The sequence below is a fragment of the Crocodylus siamensis genome, chromosome 2, assembly GCF_052110815.1.
Source record: "Crocodylus siamensis isolate JL-2025a chromosome 2, ASM5211081v1, whole genome shotgun sequence".
Taxonomy (NCBI): domain Eukaryota; kingdom Metazoa; phylum Chordata; order Crocodylia; family Crocodylidae; genus Crocodylus; species Crocodylus siamensis.
Window position 1 is genome coordinate 48,893,251 of NC_143396.1, and position 25,382 is coordinate 48,918,632.

Sequence of the window (25,382 nt, forward strand, 5' to 3'; positions counted from 1 at the left end):
CTCCCCTCTCCGGGCTTCTCAATTACAGGCAGTGCCAGACTGGGGTCTGCCTCCCATAAGTCCCGCAGTCACCCGCATCAGGCCTGTACCTCGTGCTTCCCGCGGTCACCCGCACTCGGACCTGTGCCTAGTGCTTCCCGCGGTCTCACGCCCTTGGATCTCATCTCCCGCGCTTCTCACGGTCGGGGCTCAGGCGGCCGTAGCCGTGCCTGGCCCCCTGACCCACCGTCTGGGTCTTCAGCCTTGCTCGGGCTTCTCTAGCTATTGCCCACACAGGGCTGGGGTCAACACCCCCCCCAAACGCAGCGCCACCCCGGCGCCAAACTGCTGTGCCTTCCCCAGCACCCGCTCGCTGTGCCCTAACAGGGCACCAGGAACCCCCACCTTACTGGGGAGCTCCCTTGAGGCCTCCTCCACCCTTTATAGCCTCACCCGGTCCTCCGGATTTACACAACCAATGACACAGCAAACACAAAGCCATAGGCCAACCGGCTGTAACACAGAACTAAGCCTCGCAGCTATAACATACATTCCTGTCAAGGTCCTCTCTACCTCGTCTCATCATGTAGACGCTCAGTCAGTCAGGTGGCTGTGCCATGCTCTGCTCCGCAGCAGAGCTGCTGCTCCTCAGGCTGCCAGAGGGGAACTGCCACGTAGGCTTCAGCCCAGGCTGTTTATAAAGGCCTGGCCCTGCCCCCTTCTGGTCACCTGACCAGTGCAGTTGCCCCAGAAACTGGCACCTGTGCTGCCCTGAAGATTGGCAGCTGCCCTTATCCCTTCATAGGCACAGGGCACCTGAGTGCCCCTGTGACACCCTCTACCAAAAATATGCAGGTTCTCTACTTATACAACTATAAGACAAGATTTCTTGTAATCTGGTAAATGAAAGCAGTACTTTTTTTAGCCTAGGACAGGGTTGGCAACCTATGGCCTATAGGCTGAATCCAGGCCACAGACAGACTAGATCTGGCCTGTGGGAGCTCAGGGAACTGGCAGCACATTCCAGGCAAAGCTGTAGAGAAGGTACCAGGGAGGTACAGCAGTGTGGCCCATGGCAGGGGCTGGGTTGCAAATAGTGGCCCACAGTGACAAACGGTTGCCATCACCCAGTCTAAGAAATTAAGGCTAGAGAAGGCATATTTCAGCTTTTTGTGGATTCCTTTTATTCCCAATTTCTTTGCTCATATAGCACTTAATGTAGCACTTAATCAAAGTATTTTTCAAAAGTAGGCATAATTTTACAGATAGGGAGACTGAGACAGAGAAGTGACTTGCCCAAGAACATCCAGTAGGCTAGGGGAAGAGCTGGGAACACAACCCAGGGCTCTTGTGTTCCAGCCCAGTGCTCTACCCACCACGTGATACTACTTACTCCATATAGACTCATACTGAATTTTCATTATGTAATGTTCATCCTCTTCACATATGACATTGGCATTTGGACCATGGGGTGCAGGAACTCTAAGTTAGTATAATATTTATGCCAACAGGTCAAGAGACAGGAGCACAGCATGGAAAACAACTTGGCAGTTGCTTAAAACAGACCAGTCATGCCTTCACTCAAACCTTCTTGTAACATTTTGGTGCAAATGTTTTATCAACTCAAAGGCAAACAAGGCTCTTTGGGTCAAACAGATATCTTTTATTAGACCAAATTAAATAACTGGAAAAAAAAATTCTTAACAAGTTTTCAGGTTTAAAAACCCTTCGTCAGGCTCAGGAAGCATCTGCAGTTGGTGTGTGCTCTTCCTGGATGGACCGAATAGTAAAGAAACCAGAGGCTGGTCTGGTCTGCATGGAAAATAGGTAGTCAGTGAAGATGTAAACTGAGGAGTCAGTGGGTGAGAGACAGGCTGGGGGGGAAGGGAGAGGAGAGGCGGGGGAGAGAAGAGGGATGAATATAGCAGGTAAATAGTGGAAAGGTACTTGGGGAGTCAGATGTCAGGCAAGTTATAATGTGTCATAAATCCAATGTCTATATTTAATCCATGATTTTATGTCCTTATACCAACATGCCTGCAACCTACTTCCCTCATCAACCTGAAGTTTCTTACACTCCTTTTCCACTTGGTAATGGGCTTGAGAGTGGAATAAGGCATTATTCCAAAGCCCACTTGTAGCCAATAAAAATGTTCCCATTCGTTTCAGTGACTTTGGATGAAGGCTTCTGGCAGTGTGATTATACAGCAATCTATTAGTCAGAGTAACTCCAGCCTCCTTAAACAATACCTCACAACAAACATTTTATTACCAAACTATATAGTCTCAGTATACCTCAGCCATTAGTTACTTTAATATTGGTCCTGTTATACAGTACATAATATACAAACCGGAGATGCAATAATTTGATCACAGCATTTGTGACACCTGCTTTTCTAACCAGCCAAAAACAAAAAATCTCAAGGTCATTCTCAGTGTCTTTTCTCCTTTTTGGCAGCACCAGCTGTTGCTACAGCAGTCCCAGACTAGCTCTGATTTTTCATTTTGTTTTTCACATTAAAGTTGCATAATAAATTACACTATTCAAATGTTACTTTTTAGTCAGTAACATTTTAAACTGGTACTTTATATGGGTGGGAAATTTACCATGTGTGCACGTGTGTGCACTTTTCAAGGTGTTTTACAGAATGGGAGGGCTGCATTCAAGGAAGAAATAAAATGGTTAATTCACCAAAAAATGGTTACATTTACTAAACTCTTACCTCTCCCCAAATTCCGACTGTGTCTCTGATGTCATTTTTACAATAAGAGAGTTGTCTAATGCAATTGTTAACAGCAACACTACTTTTTCCAGGAGCAAGATCTTCTTCTGCCATCTCTACCCAGCCCAAAGAGCGCACAGCAAAACACTAAGACAAAAAAGAAAAGAAAAATATAAATAAAAGTATATGCATGTAAATCAAAACTCCATACGCATCAGCAAAGCTGCATGAGAGGCGAAAGAAATGTTATGCCATATTCTTCTCTTTGCTAGATGAATGTTTAAACTACCCCTGACTTTGAATGAGGTAGCATCATGAACTTCTATTGCTCAAAGTGTCACCTTATGAGGTGATGTGCCTAGGAAATAGGTAAATTAAAATGTACAGTTTGAGAATGTAAGATGATTTTTTTTCCAGAAACAATGAGTGAAATTGAATGAGGCATCAGGAAAGGATACTCTTCTTATATCTCTATAGCTGCAAACTTCAATAAAATACAAGATTAAATGAGAGACATGTAAAGAACATACTGATATTTAGTGCTATACTCCTGTACCAGAAAAAGCAATTATACCTATACATTAGGATGGCAGTCCTAGCTACTGTCTTAGCTTTAGTTTCCTAAAAATCCTATTGATTATGGCATGCTGTGAAATGCACACATACAATATATCTACCTGGCTAGTTTTAACCAGAAAAATTAATTTATTACAGATTACAACTATTGGCTTAATGGTCTAAGCAAGGCAGCAAACAATGGTAAATTTAAAACATCAACTAAGGGATAATACCTTGTACAAAGAACGAAGCTTTTGTAAAAGAATCAGAACGACTGTTTTAAAAAACAAACCAATTACAAAAATTATAAAGCAGACGGATGTTTAGCCAACCAGAGCACTCCGTTGGCAGAACATACCAAGGCTACATTATTCTCCACATATGGTGCTTTTTGTAAGCAAAACAAAAAAGGGAAGAACTGCCTGGAAATGTCTAGATTATAGTCATTGTTGCAGATTTATAAAAAAGTACATTTTAACTTGGAAAAGGAACCTCAGTGAGTACAGAGGGGGAAACCATATCCAGTGGGGACAGGATTTTATTTAGACTGTATGCTCTCAAATGGTATTTATCACTTGTGTTCTAATAGACACCACAAACTTTCCTAAGTCTCCTGAAAATTTCACAAGTAGTGGCAATACTCCGAAGATTTTATATATGATACCAAACACAGTATTTTTAAGCATAGAGAAATGGAATGGTATATATGGATGTCAGATATAAGTTATGTTACCTTTGAGAATTTAGGGACTCATCAGATTCTACTATATCATTCCATCTCTCTTCAGAGAATTAAAAAAAAATTTTTAGGCTTCCTGCTTCCTACTTCAACATTAAGGATGAAGTAATTCTCTTTCATAAGGAATTAGGCAGTATTCAAGTGTTGGCCTGATTTCTATCAACACTTACAGTTTTTTCTAGAGAAGCCCAAGCTTCAGCAGATGCATAGCCCACAAGAACAGCAGAAAGATTTAGAATTAATAATTGAAGTTTGCCTATATATAACATCGCTTTTCTTTCACAGTGAATATTTCCTCTCAAAAATAGATCAAAGAGTAAACTGGCCCTGTGCAATCCATTTTCTGTACAACTTGGCAGGTGCTCAAAAGAAAGGAAATGTTAAAACAGAACACCCGTGCATTGACTTCAGCCTTCCTGTAACCTCCAGGTGCAAAGGTTACACCACCAAGGTTGTGGTTAGGGCTGCGCAAAGCTTTGGTAGCTAATTCAATCTGGAAGAGATTTGGCCCGATTTGGGGACCAAATCTCTGAATCCTAATCAAATCGGGAGACCAAGTAAAATCTCTGAATCGATTCGAAGCTGGGCAAGCAGCAGCAGGACAGAGCCACTAAAGCTGGCTCCTCCCACTGGGGCAAACACAGGCATAGCTGGAGGAGCCGCAGGAGAAGCCCCCATGGCTGGCCTGCCTGGCCCTATGCCCCGCCCAGCCCAGCCCAGCCTCCAGCACCGAAACAAAAAACAAAACCCCCACACTCAGTGGCTCTGGCAGGGGTGACTGGGGGCTCGTGGCCCCCCGGTGCAGGGCAGGGAAGTGGAAGTCACCCCGCAGCCTGGCACCCATGTGGCAGCTGTTGCGTCACTCAGCACAGCACCGTATGCTGCCTGGGAGTTGGGGTGGCTCCACGTGTCACCCAGAGCCCAGCACTGCTCAGTCCCAGCCCCCAGACATTGCTAAGCACCCTGACAAGCTGCGCTGTACCTGCGCCATGGGGCAGCTGCGGTGTGGGTGCTAAGCAGGGGAGGTGATCCCCGCTACCCCATGCTGCGTTGGTAGACTGTCACAAGGCCCCAATTGCTGCTGCTGCAGCCACTCAATGCAGGGTTTGTTTTGGTTTATTTTTAATTGCCAGGATGCTGTGCCGGGCAAGGCATCCATCGGGGCACAGAGATCGGGGAGTGGGGGCTAAGGGGGGAGAGGGGATCTGCCACGTGGCCCCAGGGCCCCCACAGCCACTGCTACTGCCAGTGAGTATGTTTTGTTTTTTTGATTCCCCGGACTACTGGGTCTGGGCGGGGGTGCTCTGCCAGGAGGTCACAGAGCCCCCATAGACACCGCTACAGCCAGTGAGTGTGGGGCTTTTTTCCTTTTAAGTGCTGGGAGACAGGGCCGGGTGGGGCAGCCATAGGGGCTCCTCTTGCTCCTCCCCCTGCCTGGGGAGAGGCAGGCACAGCTGGAGGAGCCACAGGAAAACCTGCAGCCTGCCACTCAGCTGATCCAAATCACCAAACCTCTCTGAATCAGCACTGAATCTTGTGAAGCTGATTCAGCCAAATCAATTCAGGACAACGATCTGAATCTCCAAATCAAATACTGTCCTCCAAATCGGCCAAATCCAAATGCAAATCAAATACTTCCCTATCCGCACAGGCTGTGTGTATGTACACTACACATGTACACTGTCTTCAGGAGAACATGTATTGTCTGTGTGTATGCATGCACAGGCCCACACACAATCTTTGGGAGAGCTTTTATTGTTTTGAAGTTGTGTGCTGTCTTAATCAGCCAGCTTACTATTGTTCCAGGAAATCAAATGATCCATCATGCAACAGAAGTCAGAACTACGAACAGGACAAAATGCATTGTTCAGTGCTGCCCTCCTGTGACAAACAGTTTTCAGTGTTATCAACATCTAGCATGTAACATCTATCTAGTTACACAGGACCGCTCCTGTAAATTGCTTTGAACTGCTGCAATCTTCAGGGGGGCTCTGTGTAGGTATCAGAAATAGTCCACATTCAGGAAACAGCAGGAGGTCATCTATAGCATACAAAAATAAAGTGGAGCCCTTATAAAATTATCAACTGTTCTACAGCTAAGAATTTGTAGTCAAACTCAATGCCTTTATTATTAAGTTATTATTATATTATTTGTATTGGTATATTACATATAGGGAAAGGAATATCCCAGGTACCAAAAACATATCTATTTATCTTGAACAACATTAGACACCAGCGTTCCCTTTACACTGTGTGGCGTACACGGCCTGCAGGTGCGGTCATGCCTCGCTGCCAGGTGCACCTGTGTGGCCACACATGCCACACAACTTGGAGGGAACACTGTTAGGCACTGTGCTAGAAAAAACAACAGTGTTAAAAAGGGTAGTTTAAATTGTTTTGCTATCCAACACCATCAAGAATAACTTTTAGTATACAATTTGGGTTCATAAATTTCTACATAAGATTATGCAGGAGGAAGGGGACTAAGTTAGTTCCTAACACTGTTCTAAGTGAATGGCGCATTAAATTGTGGATTATCATTTTAAAATACATAAGATACATTGAGATGACTGAATTGTTCACTGCAGTTTGGTATCTCCCTGGAAGCTTGAAAAAAATTATTCAACAGATTTTCCTTTCTCCCTTGGTGAACACTGGGGACCCAATTTAGAAAATACTTATCTGCTTACCTTTATGCACTGTGAGTGAAATCTGGATTCTGAAATCAATGGATAAAATACCCATTGCCTCTACTGAGTAATGTGGTGTACTCGTCTTTGCAAGACTGGGGGTTAGGGAGATAAAGGATCCACTGAAGTCAATGGCAAAACTCTCACTGATGTCAAGAGAATCATGGTATCACCCTGTCTATTTCTTCTTCTCTTGTGTGTACGTAAATGTGCTACATGACTTATACAGCTATTTTTTGTTTACTACAGGCATACCTCGGAGATATTGCGGGTTCGGTTCCAGACCACCGCAATAAAGCGAATATCGCAATAAAGCGAGTCACACGACTTTTTGTTTTCCCAGTGCATATAAATGTTATGTTTACACTATACTGTAGTCTATTAAGTGTGCAATAGCATTATGTCTAAAAAAAAAACAATGTACATACCTTAATTAAAAAATACTTTATTGCTAAAAAATGCTAACCATCATCTGAGTCTTCAGCGAGTCGTAATCTTTCTGCTGGTGGAGAGTCTTGCCTCGATGTTGATGGCTGCTGACTGATCAGGGTGGTGGTTGCTGAAGGTTGGGGTGGCTGTGGCAATTTCTTAAAATAAGACAACAATGAAGTTTGCCGCATCGATTGACTCTTCCTTTCACGAAAGATTTCTCTGTAGCATGTGATGCTGTTTGATAGCATTTTACCCACAGTAGAACTTCTTTCAAAATTGGAGTCAATCTTCTCAAACCCTGCTGCTGCTGCTTCATCAACTAAGTTTATGTAATATTCTAAATCCCTTGTTGTCATTTCAACAATGTTCACGGCATCTTCACCAGTAGATTCCATCTCAAGAAACCACTTTCTTTGCTCATCCATAAAAAGCAACTCCTCATCCGTTAAAGTTTTATCATGAGATTGCAGCAATTCAGTCACATCTTCAGGCTCCACTTCTAATTCTAGTTCTCTTGCTATTTCCACCACATCTGCAGTTACTTCCTCCACTGAAGTCTTGAACCCCTCAAAGTCATCCATGAGGGTTGGAATCAACTTCTTCCAAACTCCTGTTAATGTTGATATTTTTACCTCCTCCCATGAATCACAAATGTTCTTAATGGCATCTAGAATGGTGAATCCTTTCCAGAAGGTTTTCAATTTACTTTGCCCAGATCCATCAAAGGAATCGCTATCTATGGCAGCTATAGCCTTACGAAATGTATTTCTTAAATAATAAGACTTGAAAGTCAAAATTACTCCTTGATCCATGGGCTGCAGAATGGATGTTGTGTTAGCAGGCATGAAAACAACATTAATCTCGTTGTACATCTCCATCAGAGCTCTTGGGTGACCAGGTGCATTGTCAATGAGCAGGAATATTTTGAAAGGAATCTTTTTTTCTGAGCAGTAGGTCTCAACAGTGGGCTTAAAATATTCAGTAAACCATGTTCTAAACAGATGTGCTGTCATCCAGGCTTTGTTGTTCCATTTATAGAGCACAGGCAGAGTAGATTTAGCATAATTCTTAAGGGCCCTAGGATGTTCGGAATGGTAAATGAGCATTGGCTTTAACTTAAAGTCACCAGCTGTGTTAGCCTGTCCTTTGAAACTTTGAAGCCAGGCATTGACTTCTCTCTAGCTATGAAAGTCTTCCAATATAAGGCTGTTTCGTCTACATTGAAAATCTGTTGTTTAATGTAGCCACCTTCATCAATTATCTTAGCTAGATCTTCTGGATAACTTGCTGCAGCTTCTATATCAGCACTTGCTGCTTCACCTTGCACTTTTATGCTATGGAGACAGCTTCTTTCCTTAAACCTCATGAACCAACCTCTGCTAGCTTCAAACTTTTCTTCTGCAGCTTCCTCACCTCTCTCAGCCTTCATAGAATTGAAGAGAGCTAGGGCCTTGCTCTGGATTAGGCTTTGGCTTAAGGGGATGTTATGGCTGGTTTGATCTTCTATCCAGACCACTAAAACTTTCTCCATATCAGCAATAAGGCTGTTTCGCTTTCTTAACATTCATGTGTTCACTGGAGTAGCACTTTTAATTTCCTTCAAGAACTTTTCCTTTGCATTCACCACTTGGCTAACCGTTTGGCGCAGGAGGCCTAGCTTTTGGCCTATCTCGGCTTTCGACATGCCTTCCTCACTAAGCTTAATCATTTCTAGCTTTTGATTTAAAGTGAGAGACGTGCAACTCTTCCTTTCACTTGAACACTTAGAGGCCATTGTAGGGTTATTAACTGGCCTAATTTCAATATTGTTGTGTCTCAGGGAATAGGGAGGCCTGAGGAGAGGGAGAGAGACAGGGGAACAGCCGGTCGGTGGAGCAGCCAGAACACACACAACATTTATCGATTAAGTTTGCCGTCTTATATGGGTGCAGTTTATGGCGCCCCAAAACAACTACAATAATAACATCAAAGTTCACAGATCACCATAACAAATACAATAATAATGAAAAAGTTTGAAATATTGCGAGAATTACCAAAATGTGACACAGAGACACGAAGTGAGCAAATGCTGTTGGAAAAATGGCGCCGATGGAAAAATGGCACCGATAGACTTGCTTGATGCAGGGTTGCCACAAACCTTCAATTTGTAAAACACGCAATATCTGCGAAGTGCAATAAAGCGAAGCGCAATAAAACGAGGTATGCCTGTACTTTGATTGTGCATCAGCACTGTGTCTAAATATATTGGGGAACAGCAGTAATTACAGATTATTAGATGCTCAGGATAAAAAGAAATTTGGCTGCTGTCATAACCCATCCTTGTATCACAGCGGGATTATCATCTAGAGTGTATTTTCTATTAATTAAAAGCTTTCTCCCAGTTATGCAGTAATTAGGATATAAGGTTAGATCTTTCATGTTTAAAAAAAAACTACTTAGTGATATTTATTTTCTAAAATGTTAGCATTTAATAAACAGATACTCCTTATCAGATGGTAAAAAATACCCTCACAACACATCATTTAGCACTCTAACTCCAATTTAGAACCTATGACTAGGCAGCTCTTTAAAAAAGTACAGATTTATGTACAAATAAGCCCAAGTAAAACTAACTTCTAAGAAGGAACAAGTGTATCGTATTTGGATAAATACAAAAATGTTCATATTCAAATTCAACACCATTCTGTTATTTTGTAACCAACAAATTTGTGTGCGTTTATACACACTTGCTGAATGTACACATACTATATGTACATTTTAAATCACTCAAAGCCCATTTAGTGAAGTTTTTGTTTTTTGGGTTTTTTTTTTTTGTTTTTTTGTACAGGTAATAAGGAACATTTTCCTATTTGCAAATATGTGTTATCAGCACTCAACCAGCACTGATGGGTTGGGTTCTTTACTGTGCAGAAAAAGAGAAGCCCTGATCTATGACTCACAGGTTTCCCTAAGGTAAAGCTTTTTCTTACACTCCACTTAAACTATTTTGAAAAGTCATTAACAATATAATGCATCTCACTTGCTAATCAGTAAAAATGTTAAGTAAATTGTGTTAGAACTCCACCACGTATATGGATAAACAATAATTAAAGATCCAAACAGCCCACAGTTGTATGTCAGATGAAATACTGTCTTGGAGTAATAAACCCTTGAACCCACCAAAGTTAAAAGTAAAACTCCTACTGATGTCAAGATACCTAACTATCACCCTGAATATTTCTGCTTCCACTCCACACAGATTATTTTGTGTTTTCTTCCTTGATTATGAGATTTCTGAATTTTAAATCTGAAGCAAGGAGCCCAAAATGTACTGTATATAATAAGGTCACTGCATTACAAATCTCTTACGCCATGTCAAAGGATCTTTTTGGTTCTGAAGTGCTCATGACTTCTGTTGAAAATACTCAAAAACTCAGTGAAAGAATGAGGTCTTGAGCATTGTCTCTTAAATAGAGATGCTTTGTACCTGGTGATCAACTTTATGGGCCTTCTTTCCACTGCATGTAAAAATAATAGACAACTAGTAAGTAAAGAGGTGGACTCTATAAATTCTTTCAAGAAAGATGGAAAAAGAAGAAATATGTTTGCATATTCATTATTATTGCTATTGTGGAATACACAATGTGCCATCTATTTCCCAGACAAAATATAGGGCAAAATCCAGATTGGTCCCTTAGGTACTTCCAGCTTAAACATCATAACATCTGTCCCCAAGGGGATCATTAAAGAAAGAGGTTTAGGTGCTCAGGCTCTACGTACACTAAATGGGGAAAATTAGAAATTTCTAAGGAATAATTCACAGAGCTTTATGCTAAGTGGGAGCTGTCTACGAGTAACCAATCGGAAACATTAATCTTGAAGGTATGTCTGAACTTCTTCTTTCCAATGGAGCTTAGATGCCTGTAAAGAGCTTCACATTAGGCACCTGTGTCTATGTAGAATCAGGACATTCCCAAGCCTCATCTGAGGGGTAAGGAATGTGAAAAATGTAGCTCTTTCTTCTATATATATGGATTACCTCAAAACTTTTTTCTAAACATAAGTACAATGCCATCAGTAGTCTCTGAAAATAGTCACTGATTTAAGAAAGACAGTATTGCCAGTTCTCATGGTTTTTGGAATTGTTCTTAAAGTCAGGAATGTGAAAAATGTAGCTCTTTCTTTTTTATATTATAAAAAAGACTGATGGCATTGTACTTCTGTTTAGAAAAAAAGTTTTGAGGTAATCCATGTCATTATAGATAGATAGTTGCACTTCAGTACTAAGTAAATTGGATGAAACTATATGAAATAATAAGGACAACTGAGCATACCTGCTGTAAAAGAACACTAAGCCTCTCTGGAATTCGAATTTTTAGAGAACGACTCAGAAATAATATCTACCCCATCATGCAGGGCTCAAGTATTGGTTAAGAAGATGACTCAGAGGAACAATGCACTCTACGTACAGAATCTTAGGCCTCTGGCACACAGTCACTTAATGGCATGATGGGATCTGTTCCCAGGTCTCATCTGCACCATTATTACTTGCATACAAGTAGGAAGTTGGGTGCCTGGTGAACCAGTTCAGTCCCAGGGCTGGGACCACAAATAAGATGATTATCAAGTGAAGCCCTAGGACTGGACCAGAACTGGTTTAAGACTAGGCTGATTGTTGGTCCCAGCCTCACCACCAAACTGGGGCCAGCCCAAGTGTCCCCACCATGCAGCCAGCATCAGGCTGCACGGTGAGGACCCTATCACATGTTCAATTTATGGTGCAACATAACCACAAAATGAGTATACATATTTTTGTGGAATATTTTTGCAGCTTATCTCCCATTTTATTGTGTCACTAATTGCACAGAATGTGTCCAGGTTACTATTTAAGATGCAATTAACTGATTAATTATGTCTTCAGTATAACATTTGCCAGGGGCCTAACAGTCTGCTTTGCTCATAGCACATATCTTATTAAATGTTACAAAGATACATGATATTATAATAAATGCAGATATATAGTAAAAGAGGAGCAAATATTTATTTACATACATGCAGTATGTTTCCAGAAGCTGGGGATACTCTATTAAGAAATACACATGTTCTGTATGCAATATGTAAATACTCTTAAAAATAAAGAACTACAGCAGAATCTCTGGAAACACACATGACCTACTTCTCAAATCAAGCTTAGTTGAGCTAGCCACAAAAAGAGAACTGATTAATTATTCAGAACACTAGTACAGCAGAACTGTTCCTCAGGCCCCAATGGTACCTACTGAAGTAAAGAAAGTGTTATTGTTCTGGCCTAAATGGGCTTTGTTTCTGTATTTTTCCCATGGAACTAACTAATACAAAAAGCAACAATTAGCCATGATGAAAAACAAACACTGTATGGTTTTTAATGGCATGAAGTTAGACATGTCTTTTACTGCTGATTAGGTTGCGTCTTTCTTCTAAAATTATTTGGAAATTCTATATCTCTGGCCCTTATACAGTTTTCATGCCAGGCTCAAAACTGAAATGTTCATAGCTATTATTTTAATATGGTAAAATTTCAAAGAATCCACTCAGACAGCTTAGTGTTATAGAAGCCAACCTCATTTTAATTCTCCCCTCAAAAAACTATACCGTGTCATTATGTGAATTTCTAGAATTGGCCTAGAAAATGAAATCTTATAGGCTATTATTTTTGTGCAGGAACAGGCCACTATGTAGTTTATTTAAGTAAAATAGCATGTTAAGAAAGATCAGTGCATTCAATAATTCTGCATGAATTTGGTGTGAGAGGTTACTTTGTTCTATAGTAAAAAATAAAAAAAACAAAAAAAAACCTGGCTACATACCCTTCCTAAGATTTGGCTTATTAAAAACAACCTCAGGAAAAAAAACCCAACAACTCCAACAGAAGTCTTTTCACCAGACTTGGCTGACCTTATCATTTCAAGGTCAGAATTGCTCAGCTTATCCACTAAGTCTTTTTGCTTCAAAACAGGGAAGCCTAACTCCCTGGTCTGAAGGACCAGTAAGAGAAATACAGGCTATCAGGATGAAAGAAATACTGCAAAAGTACAAACAGACACAGTGATGGGGGATAAAGAAAGATGAGAGGAACTGTAAGTTCACAAATAAAGATCATGAAAATAAAATTAGGCTGAATGAAACTCAACTGTCTTCATCCATACTATAGTGCCAAAGGTTTACGTTTGTCAAAAACTTCCTCAAAGGTATCAAAATTCTTTTCTTCTTTAAAAAAAATCTAGAGAGAGCCATATTATCATGGTAATGTGGTTAACCAGACTTTCAGTCCTTTGTTCTGTTGGCCACAAATGATTTTGTGTGAAAAAAATTAAACATCAGTTTGGAAGTACTCTGTGTACTGCACATCTGTGAAGTTTACCAAGGAGTATGACTGGAATAGGAGTACGATTCTGGAGGAAAAAGCAAGGTAGGAGAGTTCAAAGAGAAAAGAGAACATGCAAAAAGCTTTGAACAAGGACATGGGATTAAAAGGACTACAATGGAAATTTCCCAGGATGGGGAAAGAATAGTACCTCATCATCAGGGATCCAGGTCTCCAAAGAAGAACAACACAGGAAACAGCACGTTTCCCCCTGCAGGCTGCCAGAGTTCCAGCCTGCATGGTGCTGGGGGAGGCGGGAGGAGGGCAATCAGGCAAGGGGTGCCACGTGCATTTGTGCATGCATACATGCACACGGCAGCCAGGCATTAGGGAGAGCACCTCCTACAATTCCCTAAAGGTAAGTGTGGAGTGGGGAGGTGAATTGAGGCTACCATAGTGAGGGACAGAGGGAGTTGGACAGGACTGAGGCTAGGGGCTCAGCTGGGACAGTATTTGGGTGGAAATGCACAGCTGCAGGGCCCAAGTGGGGAGTGGGATGGAGCAATGGGTGGCTCCTCCACAGGGTAGTAGGGGGGCTGGTTCCCTGCCACTGTGTGCACTCCTGGAAAGGGGACATGGGGATCACATGCCCCTCAGATTTGTACATGGGGTAGATGCAGGCTGCCTGCTGCAGGCTCGGGGCTTCTCACCCTGCTGCCCTTCCCCTGGGTGGAACCCGGTGTGGCAGGGCAGAGTGGGGTGGGAAGACCTGGTGGTGCCACCATAAGTCCCATGCTCCCATCGTAAAAACGCCCCTTGCCCACCCAGCAGCAGCAGGGGTGGCGGCACAGAGTTATGTCCTCTGCTGCTGCCAGGCAGGTAAGGAGTGCCTTGCCATGGCAGCACAGGGCTCTTGGCAGTGGAATCAAGCCTCCCTGCCCTACTCTACTGTGTCCTGCTGCAGACACCCCAGGGGGCGGACAGTAGGGTGGGGAGCCCCTAGCCTGCAGCAGGCAGCTTGTATTCACCCCTCCTCCATGGGCTCTGCTCCGGCCCTGCGGCCTGTGGGGGAGGGGGAGCTGGACTCTGTACTCCACTGCAGCTACCACTTCCACAGGTGGCAGCTGGAGTTTGGGTGCTGCTGGGGGGAACAGGGTGCTGCGGACCTGGGCCCCTATCCCTGTAGTCTTGCCAGCTAGGGGCTCCTTCTGGCAGGGATGGGGAGGGTTGCGGGATTGAAGTGGGGAGTGAGGAGCAGTGGCATGGGCAGGTCACTGGCACACCAGGGCTGCTCAACGTCACAAAGCAGCGGGGGAGGAGAGAGGGGACTGTAGCTGGACCCACATCCTGGTGAGTGAAGGGGGTGGGGGAAGCTCTAATTTCTATGATAAAAAACCTAAAATCAAATGCCAAAATGTATAGGTGTTTAGAATGTATTTTATTACAGTGATTGAGGCACTGGTAGCCTTACAAACTGCTTTTAAATGGTAAATATATCAATAAACCCTTGTGTTCAACTGATACCTATATAGGCATCAGTTGAACACAAGGGTTTATTGATATATTTACCATTTTAAACTGAAATATTTATATAGTGGTGTTTCATTTTAATTGTGGAAAAACATGGATTTGAGTTTTTAAATCAGAGATTTTGCTTTTTTTTTAATCAGAGAATTTGCTGTTTTTAAACAAAGAAATCCAGAATCCCTGTTCATTATCCACTTGTCTATTATGTCCTTTCAGAAAAATTAAGATAAGGGCACCTCAGTAGATAGAAATGAGAAACTAAATTTTAGCTTCTCTGTTCTTCATATTTCAGAGTGTATACACTGTTTCCTTTAGAGCAATGCTTCTCAACCTTTTTAGATTTGAGGCACCCCTCAGAAAAAGACAGCTCTTCATTTTCAGTTTCTTGACCACAGAAAAAGAGTAAGAGTAATTCTTCTGTTGCAAAGAACTCAGAAAAACCACAAGTTTTTAAGTCTGTGGATTTCTATTTGCAAAACTTAAGTTTATCTTGTGAACCATGTTTGCACACCTAAGAGCGCTAACAGCGTGACACCCTTAAAATGATCGCAAGGCACCCTACCCTAGGGTACTGTAGCACCCTGATAAGAATCACTGCTTTAGTTACTAAACCAATTAAAGTTAAGGAGTTGATGGCAGGGTAGTTAAAGGAAACTGAGAAATCAAATGTGCCCAGCAAGTGTTTCTATAAAACAAAATAAAATAAACCATACCAAACCAAAACATACCACCGAGCACAATTCTCCCCGGGGGAGAATGAATCATGTGCATCTCATTTGTGTCTGATGTCAGTCCCATTGCTTGATGCAGTACTGGAAGGTGCTCCCACAAAGTGATAAGAGTGGTATAGAAACTTCTACAAACTATACTAGAAAGGATAAAAATAGAAGAAATACCCACAGAAATAAAAACAAAAGACTGGAAAGTAAGTATGAAATACCATGGTAAAGAACACACTGAAAATTCATGATGATTTAATCAGGCAGTATGAAAGTACACATTATAGGAGAATGCTTTCTCTGATTCTTCACTTCACAAACTAAATTTGTTGGTTTTTTTGTTTTTTTTAATAGCTTTTCCATTTCAGACCTAACCCAATCCATCCATACCAGTGGTACTGAGATTTAAGGAAAGGGCACTGAACCTCTCTGTAGATTTCCTAAGCATATCATTACATAATTTAACAAGTCATTTTGTCACAGAACACTGAACAAACTTGCACCCTAGAAAATGCATTTAGGTCACAAAATTAACTGTTTCATATTCAGCCTGCCTAATTCAGACAGTATGGTCAGGCTTTTTTAGTTAAACAAAAACAAACAAACTCACTCATTTCAACTTTGAAATAAGCAAGTAATAACTGCGTCCAGACATGCACAGTCATGTTTGCAGCACCACATACTGTACACGCCACGCTGCAAGGGTATGCTGGCTGAGCGTGCACTGCACCGGGTTTTTTTGACCCCTGGATATTCAGGGGTCAAAAAACAATCATGGGGGGGGGGAAAACCCAAAACACTAATGCATGCTTGGCCAGTGCGTGCTGCTGAAAAGAAGAGCCAGGCCAGCCAGAGCCGTGTTCCGCTGCTAGCCAGGCTCTGCTCTGCTTGGCATAACTGCCACAGCTGCAGCCCTGGGAGGCCCCCAGGTAAGCCTCCCATACCCCACCCAGGGCAACTTGCCACACACCAAAGTACACGTGGCACAGATGTTCCCCAGGGACAGGTAGTGGCAGCACCACTACTTGTCCCCAGGGAACCAAACATCCACGCGTCTGAACACACCCAATATGCTTATTATAACAATCCCCCTATACCATGCAAGCAACACACTCTAATCTGTTGCCCTAAGAATTAAGAATGGTTGCATTAAAATGAAAATATTAAACAGAATCAAAAGCTGAATTGCACAGCATGAATAAAATGATTCCATGCAATTACGGAACAGGTGAATATTTCCATTTAACTGCCAGGAAACGGTTGTGATGCAATCTCTCTCAGAGGAATACCCTGGTAGATTGACTATATTACAATTCTTAATCACCAACAATAAAGTGATGGAACCAAAATACCCATTAATAGGAGTATGTTTTTCTTTTTTTCCATTTCCAAGTTTCCATCACAGTTCATTATAAAATGCTAATAATTATTTTAAAATTATCACCATTATAAAATGTTAATTGCTAAAAAAAATGCCTCCATTATGCAAAAAAAGACATAAAGATGTTCAAACTGTAAAGACATAGATAGCTTAATAGTTCAGCAACTGTATCCCATTAATTTTTCAAAAGCCTAGAAGGTATTAACCAAACCTCTGTGAATGTAAACATGTGGGTTTGAGAGCTATTGTATAATACCCAGTATAGTAAACTCAGTATGTGATCTCCTTGTAGTTAAATATTTAACTTCCTTTCTACATCAGCAAACCCTGGTCATACTAAAAACCATGCAGAATCTCTCATTCCTCTGAGATGTTGGAAGGAAAATGCCTTGTTTCTTTTCACCTTGGCACTTTTCTGTTCCAGTGCACTGGAGATGGGCTCAAACCAGAGAGGTCAAATCAGCTCTTAGGACAAGAGCATGTTCCTGCACTGGATCAGTTTGGGGTTTCTTTCACTGAAGAAATATGAACCTCAGACTTGATGCACCTCAAAAATAGGAACTTCGTCTTTACTGCTTAAAGAGGTGGGGATATCAAGTGGGGATAACAAATATGTCTTCTGAGTGGAGATAAGGCAGGTACTGTGTTTACAACAAGGCAGATGAATGAAAGCACTATATCCCAACCTGGTCATAGTTGAGCTACTGAGGAAAACAGTTATGTTCCTTAAGAGTAAGATGCAGAGCTAAAAGGAAAAGTGAAATAAGATGCCTTTAGTCAGCACACAGATTGAAGTTTAACTGCTGCCTGTTTACTTTGCACAATATAAAGCTTTAAATGCTTTTTATTAATCTCTTCCATGAAATTATGTAGTACTTTTCAGTAGGTCTGCACAGAACCACAAACTGAATGTGAAAGAGCTCATTTTGGATGACATGTAACATCAATATTTATTTTCATTAAAAACGTGTCCAATAAAAGAGAAAATTTTAGGATTTTACAAAGAAGTGCATGGCTGTTACCCTATCCTTAGGTTTTAGAATCTTGCATAAAAAAAAAAATTCTACTGAAGCATACTGATAGGTGGATCTTGAATCAGGCATAATAAAAGTGGGAGGGTCTCTCTGGGACAGAAGGAATAAGAAAAGTAGAACAAATGAGGTCCTGCAGGAAACAGTTACACCCAAGGAATGTCTAGATTCATATTCATGGAGGGTTTTTTGCTACTGTTTAGGCTTTGAATGTGGGAAAGCTCCGGGAAAAGGAGAAGCTTGGGCTATATCTGCTGGAAGAAATGGGGAAAACAGGATGAGAGACCACTGTTGAAAAGATATTGAAGGGGAAAAAAAAGCAAAATACTCTTGCATGATACTCTTTCTACTTAAAATATTCTTCTAAACTCTCTAGACATGGCCAACACCTTAAAAATCTCCTCTTCTTACCAGGCTATCATCTTGGGATATTTTAGATAGACATTACAAGTTACTGCAAATAAAGCCACATATAAAAATATCCAGCCAGCTAATTCTATGGTTACAACATGATGAACAGACAATCAAGAGAGTTTGTGATGAACCCAGTCTGCCCTGATGCTAAAGCTGACAAAGGTTAACCTTGTGGCAGAAGTTAAATGTTTGATCTCCACTGGGAGCCACTGGGGAGTTACAAACAGTTATTGCTTTACCAATGTATTAAAATTCTTGGCTGTCCATTGATGGATGAGTATTGCCAGCAATCTGAAAAAGGCCAGTGGGATTGAGATTTCAGGAGCTTTATCAATTTTAGGAGCCACCCTACCAATCTGCAAAATGGTGAGACCAGCTTTACACTTACACTGTTGTCTGTAAGGCCTTAAAATGACTAAAGATAACCACTTTGTCCTCCTCCTCCTGATTCTTGTCTGGTTACTAAAGATACCTTTATAAATAAAAAATTCAGTGGTGCTGACCCAGAAAGTAAATTTACTGTGCTGAAACACAGCACATCAAGATTATGAAGCACGGAGTCTGCTGGGATTTAATAACAATTATTTATTAAAAATCTTCTTAAGTTAGATTTTGCATTCTGTGCAAAAAAATACTATAATCAAGAAAACATATAGCATACATCTTGTTGGAAGACTAGACTAGAATTATTCTTCTAAGGTAGGGAATAACCTACTTAAATGTTTTCTAATATAATAAAAAAGCCCAGCTACAAGGCATACTTAGTCTACAGGGATCCAAAGCAACTTCCACTTTTAAAATCAGATATATTTATTATATCTAGCTACAAAATATGGTTATCATTAAATGCTACAGTAACTGTGATTGATGCATAATTTCTTCATATTAAAAGGGTTCCTTATGGGCAAATGTTTTGGATAGTATAATGGGATGGTTTCTCGCTAGATCAGCAATTATGAATAAATGTACATCCAACTAACAAATTAACTAGATCACAACTACATCAGCATTACTGCAATGTGCTAATCATTGCAGGGTGAGGTATAGGCATTTGGTCTTTAAAATGGCTATTAAAATTATTCCATAATGCAAATGTGATTGGCAATTTTTGATTTAGTTATCCTAGCAACAGTCACTGGCTAAAAAGGAGTGGAAATTCTGTAGTATAAAAAAACTGGGCTGCACACCAGCAAGATTTTTTGGTTTTTGAGACAAAAAAACCTTCTGTATCTCATCTTGTCAATTTCCAATTCCTTGCAAATCCAGCAAAACAATGCAAACCCTTCATACAATGCATCTTGATGCTGATGACGACTCAGGTCATAATTCATGTATTGTACACCTGGAAGGTCTCCCTTTATGGATCTAGACTGTTTTATTCTTCCACACCTGATGAATGGTTTCACAATGTGTTTCAGACAGGAATAGAGAATCACAGGTCCTGTTCCTATCTCATTTATTTACTGCCTCATTCTGCAAAGTGGCAAGAACTTGAAATCCCAGTGGCACTTGGCATGTTAGAGATTTGGAGAGACAGGACATCGCACCTGGATCCAACTTTGAACCAATGATCCTGTCACAAAATTGCAGTTATGTCTGAAAGGTCAAAGAAAACTGAACTGCAATTTCCCAAATATATGTGGGGAAATAAGGGAGTCCCAAATCCCAGTAAAAAAGTCGACTTGTTAAGAGTATAAGCTCTGTGGAGAAAGTATTATCTGCTTCTCTTGTCTCTTAGCTGAGCTAAGCTTCATATTTTAATTCTGTATATTTAATTTAAGGACAAGTCTGGATTTAAGTGCAAGTTTGGGGCTATCTTTGTACAGCACCTATCACAACAGGGATCTGCTCTTAATGTAGGCCTCTTGGCACTATCATAATGTAAATGTTAAACAATAACCCAGAACCTCTAAAAATCCCACACTTCCAGTTATGGTTTTCTTCATATGGCATCATAATTCCCTGGAAAGGGGATCTTCATATTTCATCTTGTTTTTGCAAATAAACTTAAATGTTGGAAGTATTCTTTGGTGGATGGAAATCGGTATTAGGAGACATATATCATAATATGACCATTTATACTACGGCAATTGGACGACACTATAAAACGTGCAACTAAAAAAAACAAACCCTTTTTATGACCAAGGAAGGCTGAAAACAGAAATGGCAATGAGGAAGCAAATAGGTACTATCTTAAAGATTTAATGTGCAACATGAAAAAATGCTTACTTTCTGGTTTTTATTTGTTAAAACAATACATGCTTAAAGCTTTAATTCACTGTTTAATAAAGCTTTAATAAACTGCTTCTGGAAATAGAACATATGAAAGCAGCTGCATTTTTATCTGTAGTAACTTTTCACACAGGGAAAGTGCCTTAATGCTGTTAATGGCAGGCTGCCAAATTCTGAGGCAAGCATGCAATTTGGAGACTGCAGTTGCTGTCACTCCTGGAAAGTTATAGTAATCGATAGCTGGCAGGAACACTGACAATAATCGCCCTTCAGCTATATCAGGATGCTTGGTGAAACTGACTTTGATTTCAACCCATATACTCAATGCAAACACAAGAGGTGTTTCTTTAAAACAAGAGATACATGTTTTCCAGTTCCTGGTTCAAACATTGCTTGCAGATGTTAAAAAAACCAAAATGGCTCTTCAAATTCCATGCACCCCTGTGCCAAGCCCAGCACATGCCCAGAAGAGGCAGCACACTAGTTGGACCCAGCTCGCCCAATGTCTGTCTAGATTGGGTGCTTTACTGGGGCTTTTTGGTGCTTTTATCTAATAGCTGATTGAATCAGCTTTAGACAAACGCGCCAAGAAGCCCAGCTGAAGTGCCAGATCTATACAGACACTGCAGAGCCAGCTCAAAGTAACGTGCTGCTTCTTTTGGTAAAGTGTGGCTTTAAGGTTGGGTTTTCTTTTTTAATGACTGAAAGCAGCCAACATGACTGGAATGTGTTGAGGGGAAGGGAACTTTTTTGTGTATTATTTTAGAAGTAATACAGTCCTGTGCAAAGCCAAATTAATTATTTTCCTTTTTTAAAAACAGAAAAGGATTTTTTTGCTGATTATAACACATCCTGTTCTGGCAATTCTACTGAACTAATTGAAGTTTAACACAAAACAAGAATAACAAAAGAAAATATTTTCTTTACATATTTGAATATTCAAATCACATAAGAGTCCAGATTTTACGTCATGTTGATGGTGCTTACTTAACAAGTCATCTGCTTTGCTCAGTTTCTAAAGTAAAATTTGCCTGCTTGCCTAGCTGAAGTAATATCAGCATTTCCATTAAAACACATTTTCAGAGGTCTGCGATACAGGCCTCTGGCAAATGTGCATTTAACGGTGGTATGATGGGATCCACTCCCCAATTCCAATCACTGTACGATTTTTAGATCAAGGATCAGATCCCAATTGTACCTTTCATACTTGCCAGGGTAGGAAACACTCAGGATCATGATCCTAGAATCCCTCTCTACCAGCTAGTTGAAAACCAAATGCCTGCAGCCCCACACATGCAGCCAACAATTAGCTGATCATCAGCCCTGACCCTAAAACAGCCCCTTTATTATATTAGAAAACGTTTAAGTAGGTTATTCCCTACCTTAGAAGAATAATTCTAGTGTAGCCTTCCAACAAGCTTTATGCTATATGTTTTCTTGATGATAGTATTTTTTTTTTTTTTGCACAGAATGCAAGAAAAACTTAAGAAGATTTTTAATAAATAATTCTGTTGAACTGGCCTTGGACTGTCCCAGGTCCAAGGCTGACAATCAGATAATTGTCAGCTCTGGTTCTGGGATAGCCCCAGGTGTGTTCAAGATCTGTAAATTGCACCTTAAGTATAACATATACCAGGAGTCTACATTTCAAGTTTTTTTTACTACCTGACGTTTTGCATAGAAGGAAGAGTCAATATATCTTTGATCATTAAAAAAATGTGTTCAGGGGTTTGGGAAGATAATTAGTCCCATTCATCCCTCATGTAATCCTACAGAAGTAAACTATATTACCTTGGTGTGAATCTAATCCAGTATTTTTCGGATGTAGAAATCTGACAATAGAGAAGTTACTATGGAATTTTTTCCTTAAGAAGCAGGAGATACTTTCACTCACCATCAAATGAGTGAGGAATAATAATTAATGAGCCACACACATTAATGTAACATGACACTAAATTAGTGGCCACTGGTCAGCTCAAATGATCTCAAGATATCTGGTATCTCCCTCTATACCAAAGTGAATTCTTGATTACCAGTGGATGGATATTTTCAAATTTTCAGACAGAAACACAGAATTTAAAAGTACTAGCCAAACTTTGGGACAAAGTATCCACAACCTGAAGACAGGAGGGTGATCCAGACTGACCTGGACCGGCTCAGCAAATGGGCGGATGAGAACCTGATGGTGTTTAACACTGAAAAATGCAAGGTTCTCCACATTGGGAGGAAAAACCTGCAGCATCCTTATAAGCTTGGCAGTGCTACGCTGGTTAGTACTATGGAAGAAAGAGACTTGGAGGTCATCATTGACCACAAGATGAACATGAGCCTGCAATGCGATGCTGTGGCTAGTAAAGTGACAAAAATGCTAGCTTGCAATCATAGATGCTTCTCAAGCAAATCCTGAAACGTCATTCTCTCCTTGTAGTCGGCCTTGGTGAGGCCGCAGCTGGAGTACTGCAACCAGTTTTGGGCTCTACAATTCAAAATGGATGTGGAGACACTTGAAAGAGTCCAGAGAAGAACCATGCACATGATCAGAGGTCAGGAAAACAGACCTTACGATGACAGGCTGAGATATATGAGGATCTTTATCCTGGAAAAGCGCAATCTTAGGGGTGATCTGATGGCCACCTATAAGTTTATCAGGAGTGACCATCAGTATCCAGGGGAACGTTTGTTCACTAGAGAGCCCCAAGGGAAGATGAGGTCAAATGGTTATAAACTACTGCACGACCGTTTCAAGCTGGACATAAGGAAGATTTCCTTACAGTCTGAGCCCCCAAGGTCTGGAATAGCCTGCCATCGGAGGTGGCTCAAGCAGATACGTTGAACACCTTTAAGAGTAAATTGGATGCTTATCTTGCTGGGATCCTATGACCCCAGCTGACTTCCTGCCCTTTGGGTGGGGAGCTGGACTCGATGATTTTCTGAGGTCCCTTCCAGCCCTAATGTCTATGAAATCTATTTTTGCCATTTAGCTAACATATTTATTCCAAACTATATATCATCATGATTACTTGGAATGGGTCACTGAATAAATATGTTTGCTAAATGGGAAGAATAGTGGCCAATATTTTCAAGCCTTGGTTTTAACACATTTGGCAACTTTTGTATTTTACATGCCAAAGGATTTTTAGAAATACAAAATCTGGACAGTAATCAGTTTTCCTTTAACTTAAACCAGTGATTCCCCACCAGGGTGCCAGGACACTCTGGAGTGCTGTCAGATCTTTTGAAGGGTGTTGTGAGGTGTGACGAGATAAGTAGGTGTTGGGAGAAAAACAGATACAATCAGGCTTCAGCACTGTCCCTGCCTGGATGAATCCCACCCCCCTCCCCCCACCATATCCCTCTGCAAGGAACTAAGCATTGTAATCTATAAATTAGCTTTTGAACTGTGGAAGCACACCTTAAGTCAGGGGTGGGCAATTATTTTGGGCAGAGGGCTGCTTGTCCAGTTTTGGCAAGCTGTCAAGGGCCACATGGGTAGCCCCGCCTCCTGGTCACCATCTTGGGATCAATGTCCCAGGACCAGCACCGGTTGGGCCCAGAGCAGGGCGCAGGCTGGCAGGGGTCGCTGGAGCCAAGCTCAGCTGCACCAACAGGGAGAGGGGGGAGCTGGCCCGGCTCCACAGAGCCCCTGCCACCCTGCCCTGGAACACCGGTGCAGGCCCTGTGCTCCCACACCGACTCCCTCCAAGTGCCTCCCCAGCCCCACAGTACAGGCTGGGGCAGCTCACAGCCCTGACCCCCTGCCTGCCAGCAGGGAAGGAGCTGGTGTGGAGCATGTGGAAAAGCAGTCCCTCACCCGCCTTGTGGCCTGCACTCCCTGCTGCAGTCGCTTGCAGGCCACACGGGGCTGTCCTGAGCAGGCACAGGCTGCTCCAGGCAGGCTGCAAGCGGCTGCAGTGTGAGGCGCCGGCCATGGGGCAGGTCAGGAGCCACTATTCTCCCACACTCAGTACCAGCTTGTAACCCACCCCCGATGCCAGCCTGGACCCCATGCCAGCTCTAGGCTCTCCTGTCAAGGCTGTGCCGCAGCAGCTGTGGCTCCCCTGCTTGCCACACCAGGAAGTGTTTGCTGCTGCTGCCCGCCTGAAGCCCACATTAGGCAGCACAGAGGCGGTGGTGGCAGCCTTACCACAGTCTACTATGGTGGGCAGCAGCAGCAAACGTTGCCGATGCAGCAAGTGGAGGGGCCACAGGGGCTGCTGCCACGGCGCAGCCCCAATGGGAGAGCTCAGAGCCAGTGCAGGGCCCAGGCTGGCAGTGGTGGCAGGTTACAAGTTGGTCCTGAGTGCAGGGGAAAAGTGGCCCCGTGCCTGTCCCATGGACGGTGCCCCGCGCTGCAGCTGCTCACAGCCCGCCTAGAGCTTCCTGTGCCTGCTCAGGACAGTCCCACATGGGCTGCAAGTGGCTGTAGCAGGAGTGTGGGCCACTGGGCAGGTGAGGGGCTGCTTTTCCCCATGCTCTGCACGAGGTCCTTCTCTCCCCTCCCTCCCCCCTTACCTGAGCTTATAGCTGGGGCAGCCACATGGTCCCAGGCCAGAAGCCCATGCTGGGGCTTCCGGCTGGGGGTGTGGGGCCAGGTGGGCCCTGCTGTTGCAGGAGCCCGCCAGGGCTTCCCCTGGG

At 42.1% G+C, this 25,382-nt stretch overlaps 1 protein-coding gene across 17 annotated transcripts in view; it reads right to left on the reverse strand.

The window, feature by feature from the left end:
• Positions 1 to 25,382, reverse strand: part of APBB2 (amyloid beta precursor protein binding family B member 2) — a 291,766-nt gene that overhangs the window by 74,303 nt on the left and 192,081 nt on the right. For all 17 annotated transcript variants that reach the window (XM_090035820.1, XM_090035818.1, XM_090035812.1 and 14 more), the window contains one exon: positions 2,703 to 2,849. In XM_090035820.1, the coding sequence (XP_089891946.1) occupies positions 2,703 to 2,849 (147 nt within the window). The remainder of the gene's footprint in view (positions 1 to 2,702; positions 2,850 to 25,382) is intronic.